This window comes from Pinus tabuliformis, chromosome 4_1 (assembly GCF_031772625.1).
Source record: "Pinus tabuliformis cultivar Carrire ecotype Pingquan chromosome 4_1, CPIR1, whole genome shotgun sequence".
In the NCBI taxonomy this organism is placed as follows: domain Eukaryota; kingdom Viridiplantae; phylum Streptophyta; class Pinopsida; order Pinales; family Pinaceae; genus Pinus; species Pinus tabuliformis.
The window spans coordinates 655,234,590-655,242,869 of NC_142303.1; the positions used below are offsets into that span (position 1 = coordinate 655,234,590).

The 8,280-nt window shown below is 32.8% G+C and overlaps 1 protein-coding gene across 1 annotated transcript; it reads left to right on the plus strand.

Moving 5' to 3' along the window:
• Positions 1-237: 237 nt before the first annotated feature.
• Positions 238-2,034, plus strand: LOC149177782 (transcriptional activator TAF-1-like). The gene is made up of 4 exons (XM_089423467.1): positions 238-435; positions 1,193-1,270; positions 1,445-1,570; positions 1,666-2,034. The coding sequence occupies exons 2-4, from the start codon at positions 1,259-1,261 to the stop codon at positions 1,741-1,743; spliced, it is 216 nt and encodes a 71-aa protein (XP_089279593.1). The 5' UTR covers positions 238-435; positions 1,193-1,258; the 3' UTR covers positions 1,744-2,034.
• The last annotated feature ends 6,246 nt before the right edge of the window (positions 2,035-8,280 follow it).

Sequence of the window (8,280 nt, forward strand, 5' to 3'; positions counted from 1 at the left end):
GGGATGTGTGCTACTGCTTCCTTTTAGAAAGGTTGCGTTGTTCATGTTTGATATCTAGTCCTGAATCCTAATATTATCAATCTAGCTAATGGAGTAATTTAGTAACATTTGTTGATTTTCACGACAATGACAGGAACAAGTGTTACTGATGCCAATACTCTAGCATATAATGCCTAGGCTGGAGAAGCTAATACAACTGTAAACAGAAGCACAATGGCTTTGGTTCCACCAACACCTGTTCCAGGAATGTCAACAGTTAGTCTACCTACTACAAATCTAAATATTGGAATGGGCATCTATAATGTGCCTGCCCAAGGATCTGTAACTCCTGTAAAAGGAAGACGGGGAACAACTAACACTGTAACAACAATTGTTCCTGCAGCATCTCAACTCATTCTAGGTCATGATGGAGTGCCTTCTGAATTATGGGTCCAGGTATGCATACCAAGCTTTACCTTCTATGTATCATTCTATCTTGTATTGCATCAGGTTAATGGTGTTGTTGGCCATTCTGTGGTTGGCTGGTTAGTGAATATAAGCTGGATTTACTTGCGTCATCTTCCTATAGACTTGCTCAGACTTTTGGTGCTTGCTTTGTTTTCTTTATCAATTGTTTTGTGGGATGACAACCCTTCTTTCATCTTTTCTGGTTATGCACAATCCATGAAATATGATTTGATCACACTATCATTATATTCTCATATCCATCTTGTTATTACAAGTCCTTTGAACATAAGTGCATTTCTTAAGAAGATTTAGATAGAAGTGGTCCACAGTCAATTATAACTCGAATAAGCTAAATCTCATTTGTAGGGCTCTTTAAGTAATAGATGGTTTAATGCATAATAACAATTTTATCTGATATGAGGGCAACATAGTTTGATGATATAGACCAGAAGAGATTCAGAAGCAGGGAATATTTCCTGGCTGTATCTATGTAATAGGTGGGCACTCTGGTGTTTACCCCAACACATCAATTTGTCATTTCCTATTTCTTGGGAAAGTTTTCCTTTCATATTTCTGAAACTTCTGTGTGTATCCCCATTACATACAACTTAGGGTTTTGTATTTTTTTTTTGCATTCACCTACAGTGTGACCTTTTTATTGTGAATTATTTCCAATATATTGATGAGCTTTAAATATGTTGAACTAAATAAGCTTGTACATTTCCTAAACGAGCTTGTGAAACAGGATGAACGGGAATTAAAACGATAGAAGCGTAAACAATCTAATCGGGAGTCAGCTAAACGCTCTCGAATGAAGAAACAGGTATAGACTTATTCTTAGTATTTTTATCAGAGGCTTGCAGAGATAGAGAGGTAAAATCGTGATACATGAACAGATAAAGTCTGTTGTCATTGTTTTATGAAAGCAATAAATACTGTTCAATTGATACCCTGTCTGCTGTGCTGTGTTGTGCTAACACCGACTTCCATGAAACAGATGGAATGCGAAGAGTTGTCTGCAAAAGTTGAGACACTGACTTCTGCGAACATGGCACTCAGAAATGAAATAAATCTTATAGCAGAGGAATCTGAAAAGCTTGCTTCTGAGAATGAATCACTAAAGGTAACATATCTTTCGTGGTAGCGTAGACAAGTCAGTGTGGTTTATTGGCCTTAGGATATGAAACTTTTTTGACATTGTTGGATTATGTGAAACAGGTAATGTTGAGGAATTTTCAAAGAAAGGATAGAGTAGGAGATTCAGAAAGAAATGGTCCTAGAGAGACACAGTCATAGTTTATGCAGCAAGGAGGCAATGGCTATCCTCAAGTTCTATCTAAAATAAGCAATTTGAGTTCTAGCCAAAGAGATGAGCAAAGGGAGAGTGAGATGAGCGATTCAACTGGTAAATGTCATGCTGTATTGGAAGCAAATGTTCGATCTGATAGAGTGGTTGCAGGTTAAAGAGAGATCCTAGTTTGTAGGTTATGTTAGATGACAGTTTGTGTATACCAAACCGTTTTGTTTGTTTTGAGCTATCCTCATATCTCTGTAACTGCTTCACATGAACTTTCTTCTAGAGTAGGATCTAATACCCAGGAAAAAGATAATAATGAATGGCTGCTTAGAAAGTACTTCATCCAGATATACGATGATGAGCGTTCTTCTGGTAAAGGAATTGGCCCACCTTGGATTTGAATTGGGTCCAGGCATGGGAATCATCAGGTTTATTGTAACTTGCTGACCCTAGCTTTTAACTTTAGGGTCATATAATTTATGCATTGCCCCCCAAAGTTGCTGTAATATAGAATTGGGTTTGAAGGATTTTTGTACGTAAACAAGCTTCCCGTTAAAGAGTACCATGTTCCATCTGTATTCCATATTCAATGACTAGTATTTTGGATGATGCTTCTGTTATTAGTTGATAAATTTTTCATTGCCTAGTATTTTTAAATTGTGTTGTAAGAAGAGTTTTTGAACCAGTTATTATACTAAGATTAGCTGTGCATGGATTAAGCTGTTGGAATAACGAGGGCACTCACTCAGTACTGAATGCGATTATGTTTTGAATCAATGGCTTGCTTGTATATCGTAGTTAACATCGTGTTTCATGCATTATTTGTTTAAAGCACTCAGATGCAAATGTCAATCTAGGTAGATATGTTTGAGATCATCATGTATCACCAAATATCACCAAGAATCTGCCTAACTGACATGTCTATTATCTCATTGAATGTACTACAAATATGTCTTGTTCTCTTTTTAAGAACATTGTAGCAACAAGAACTTCATGACAAGAGTGGGGGTGTGTGCATGAGTACTGAACAATTAGCCATAGCATTAGATCAACATTAACAAATTCATCACTATAGCAGTAAATTCAACACTAATTATGAGTAGCTTGACAACATAATTCAGAGAGTCTTTAGAGAATTCAACAACCATAACAACAGTTAAAAATATTCTTAAATTATTGCGCTGAGCATTTTACAGCTTAGTATAACTGACATGTCTAGTATCTCGTTGAATGTACTAAAAAAATGTCTTGTTCTCTTTTTAAGAACATTGTAGCAACAAGAACTTCATGACAAGAGTGGGGGTGTGTGCATGAGTACTGAACAATTAGCCATAGCATTAGATCAACATTAACAAATTCATCACTATAGCAATAAATTCAGCACTAATTATGAGTAGCTTGACAACATAATTCAGAGAGTCTTTAGAGAATTCAACAACCATAACAACAGTTAAAATACTCTTAAATTATTGCGCTGAGCATTTTACAGCTTGCTTAGTATGATGTGTAAAGCTGTTTGTCCGTGGCCAAAATAATATTTAATATTGGCTCATAAAAAAAATTAAATAATTGTATAAATAAAAATTTAGTGTTAGCTCATAAAAAACTTTAAATAACGATATAAATAAACAATTATAAATCTATTAACCCAACACAGTTCCATCATTATTATTCACATTAGCTAATGGTATAAATAAACAATTATAAATCTATTAACCCAACACAGTTCCATTATTATTCACATTACCTAAATTTTTGTTAGCTGCTCCCTTTGTGTTCTCTGTGCTCTGCACTTACAAGTAAATTCGCTACACTCAGTAGGAAAAAAAAAAATATACGAACATGAAAAAACAACTGTAAAAGATCATTGAGTATGTAAATTAACAAAAGTGATTTTTATACATGTTGCTCCATGTAGAGTCAAGAGACTTCATAAATCTAAGACGATTGATTAAGGAATTGGCACTTAATCAGAAGCTCGATCATTTGAATTCTGAAATATAGTCACACTCAGACTTATGTATGTAAATTGTTCACAGTAACAAAAAGTAACGGAAAAATGTCATTCAACACTACACTGGGTATGTAAATTGTTCATAGTAACAAAAAGTAACGGAAAAATGTCATTCAACACTACACTGGGTCCAAGGGAGAGGACCCTGCTGGGTCTAAGGGAGAGGACTCGGCTAGAATTAGTGAAAAAAAAATATGGATGAAACAAAATTATATATGGATGCAAAAATGGAATATCTACCTCAATGCATGTCTCCCAAATAGCAAGGAACGAGTGAAAAAATATGGATGAAACAAAACTACACATGGATGCAAAAATGGAATATCTACCTCAACCCATGTCTCACAAAAGAAATTAACCCACAGAGGGCACTTTAGAACTTCTAGTCTTACATTATAAGAGATTGAATGAAAGGTTCAACGAAATGTTCAAAACATTGCATTTTTTAAAATCATTCAAAACCTGTGGTATAGGGTTTTATCATAATAAATTGTATTTTCTAAAATATTTGAACCCTGTGACATAGGATTATCTATGAATAACTGTGTTAAGATATCAAGGTTTGAAGGACAATGTCGGTGAAAGTAGTAGCCCACCTAAATCAATCAACCTATGATGCACTTGCACTTTGTTCCCAACTCATTGCCTAGAACTCCATCAGTGCCAAATACCCAAAAATTGACCATGGGACTTGGCGAAAACTTGTTGGCAGTCAATGGAAATCCCGAACATTCGATATTTCCTGCAAAGGTTTTCTTAATTTAGCATGATAAACTTGACAATTTGTTTTTGCTTTTGATTTTTCTTAATGATACTAGGGCCCTCATTGCACAACAATGTCATTCCCCTCTTTAGCACATCAATGCCATCCCCTCTTTTGTAAACTGATTGCATTACTAGGATGCTTATTTGAATTCCACATATATAAAACACAACCACATTTGGATTTTGGGAAAGAAGCTGGATAAATAATTTGAAATTGTCCATTAAAAAAGACTGAATGGGTCCAATATTATATGTATCTCTATATACATTCTATTATTCACATAAAACAAATATAATCTATGAAATAAAGGCCCTATAATTTTAAGTCGTTTGTCTACAATAGAATTTTTTTTAGTGGTGAACCTCCTCAACCATGGTAATTAAGAAGATGTCTAATAATCCCTATTTAACAATTTACCTCTCTCCACCCCAACATGGTTAAAAAAAATAATTAAAAATTAATGAATGATTCATCTTCTTCGGTTTCAACAAATTCCTAAGATTGTTCATTTCCAATAAATTCCAGAGGCAACCCTAAACCAATTTGACTCTTGTTTCTAGTTAGAATAATGGAAACTTATCCACATATATCAACATTATATAACTCTCCCTATTTTCTCTATTTTCACAATTCTGTCAGTAATTTGGATTTGACTCTTGTTTCTAGTTAGAATAATGGATAACTCTCCCCATTTTCTCTATTTTCACAATTCTGTCAGTAATTTGGATTCTATTGCCGGGTAATTTAGGATTTCCCAATATCATATTGCCATAGGTGAGTCTCCAAAGTGAGTTAAATCCAAACCTGTAAAATCTTGGCAACTTGTGATTCCAACAAATCTTTCCAACAAATCTCTGCTTAATTCCACTATATTTTTATTTTAAATTGAAATTTATCTTGATTTGGAAGTGCAATGATCTTGGGAAGATTCCTTATGTTGTTTATTTTTAAATAAATACAAAAAATTCTGTCTATATATATAAAAGAAAATAACACATTTACATAATCTTTGCATTCATGAACATTGTAAGTAATGATGAGAGAATTATCTACAATACCATTCAATCTTGCAAATCTGCAACGATTTAAAGGTAGATATCCAGGGGAAGGTTTAGGAATGCATAGTTTTATGAATACATCACTAAGTTTTCTTCTCAAGTTCTATTGAGTTCTAGCTATATTTGATAAGACAAGTTTTTTTTGAAGTTACTCTGAATACATCACTTAGTTTTCCTCTCAAGTTTTATTGAGTTCTAGCTATATTTGATAAGACGAGTTTTTTTGAAGTTACTCCATTTAGAAACTTATGAAGTTGAATATCCAAGTTTTGACATAACTTATGATCTTTAAAAATCTATACATAATTTTGAGTAAAATTGCAAAAAAGATCATTTCATCTATTAGTTAGATTATCTTAAATATGACATAATTAATTTACTTTGTTTTTTTAAGAATGTATATTTAGTATAGAGTATTTTATTCTAAATGTTCCAACATGCACTTGTAATAGTACTAAAAAATGTTTTATTAACTAACTCTAATATAATTATAAATTTAAGAAAAAAATGCATAAAATAAATAAATAAATAAAATTTAATATAAATTTTTTTATTTACTTTAATTATGTAAACTAAAATGCAACATTTTCAATTTAAAAATACTATATTTCTTTAGAACTTTTAAAACAATTAATAATGATAATAAAATAACAATAAATGCAATAAACACCCTAAATAGTATCAAAACTGCAAGGTCATGTTTAATTCACGAAGTACCACTTAGTAGACCAAATTAAAAGAGCAAAGTTACTGGGTTGATGTGACCCTGGGTGTCTGGCAGAATTGGTTTAGTTAAAGTTTAACCCAGGTCGTGTTTATTTTCTACTCGTTTTTCATTATCTTCCATGTTTTATATATTATAGTTTTTAAGTTACACCTTTCTGTTGGTGGGCAGTGATAAATGGAGGATTGAGTTCATTTGAATAATGAAAATGTATTTTGGCTAGTCTTTTTCATTAATTCACATGCTTGCACTTTGGTACTTTGGCAGCGATTGAGGAATCACAGTTCGGAATTAAATACATTATTTAAATAATGCTTGGATATTTCTCCAGTTGTGCAATTATGCTGTGCATGTTGTATCGTGTCATTTATTTTTCTTCCAAAAGATCTGAAGCAATGAAAAAGGAACCTGTAAATCTACAGATGGTATATTACTAGTTCAGTTCAAGACAATAAGACTGTCTACCGAAGGAAATGCCCTCCTTCTGTTGTGCACAAAATCCTTTGCTTAGTTCTAGCACTTGATTTCGATATTCATGGGGGGTGGAATAATGAATTGCTCCGCCACATTTATTATTAGGCAAAATGATTTATTTGGTCATCTTGCGTGATCAATTTAATGAATGTTTTAGATCTCTATGAGTATTAATTTATTATGTTCCAATGTTACTTGGGAGCGGGAGCGGGAGCGGGAGCGGAAGCGGGGAGCGGGAGCGGAAGCGGGAGCGGGAGCGACCATTTTCAGAAGCTCCCGGTTTGGGAGCGAATCCCGGAGCGATTTTTTAAAAATATATATATTTTTTATATTTTTTAATTTTTGATACATATATGTCAACAAAAACATGTAGAATGATGAATTAGATATAAAAAACATAAAAAAGCATAGATTGAACCATATAACAACAATCATCTAGAAGTTATAATCTTCATCAACCACGTCCGCAAGTTAGTAACATAGTAACATACAACATATTGAGTCTCATGATTCATCAATCTTAAAGTTTCAAGCTTTCAAAATTCAATATATAACATTTATCATCATTGATCACCAAAGTTGTACTTGTAAGCTAAGTGTAACCATTACAACAAATAATATCTAACATGAAATGAAATGTTATAAAATGAAACGAAATGAAACAACTTTCAACTTTCATGAAGCATCATATTCATAATTCATTACTAATGAGTTATAATTGCCAACTTCAAACTTAAATTGTCATATATTGTTTTAAAAAAATATCATAATAAATATGAAAGAGTCAATAGTTATAAAAGCTACTAGAAACTAGAGAAGAGAAGTAAATCTATTATCTATTTCTTATGCTTGGGCCTCTTGCCACCACGAGAAATGTCTAATTTTTTAGTCTTGTTGCAAAATCAGGATCTTTGTCATTAATATCACCCTCCAAGCATTAATATCCAGAGGTATCTTTGTCATTACCTTTGTATCTGTATAGGGATCTTTGTCATTAATATCACCCTCTAAGCATTAACATAAGATAGAAAAAGCATAGCATGTCAAGTCAAGATTTTGTTTGAGTGATGCGTACATTTTTAGAAGGGTCATGATAGAGGAGTTCGACAACCAATGTCACTAACATCAAGGTACATAGAGGGATTGGTACTCTTGATTAAATATGAGTTCCATACCCTAATACATGACAAAATTCAATGGAAACATTGCAATCCCCCAATCCTGAAATCCTGAAAAACTGATAAGTCTGCTGGATTTTGAATGAAATCTAAAATTCTACTTTCTCCATATGAAATCCAATGAGGACGAAACCACTCTCAAACATCCTGAGTCATTTCATGGTAATGTTAAAAATTTAAGTAAAAGGATGAAAATGAAAATTAAAGAAAATGTCACTTTTACTTTAAGAATTTAACATTACCATGAATAGCATATCAATACTAGGGCCTAGACTTGATCATTAAGTTGCCCCACTAAAAAACTATTTGTTTCTTTCAAAAA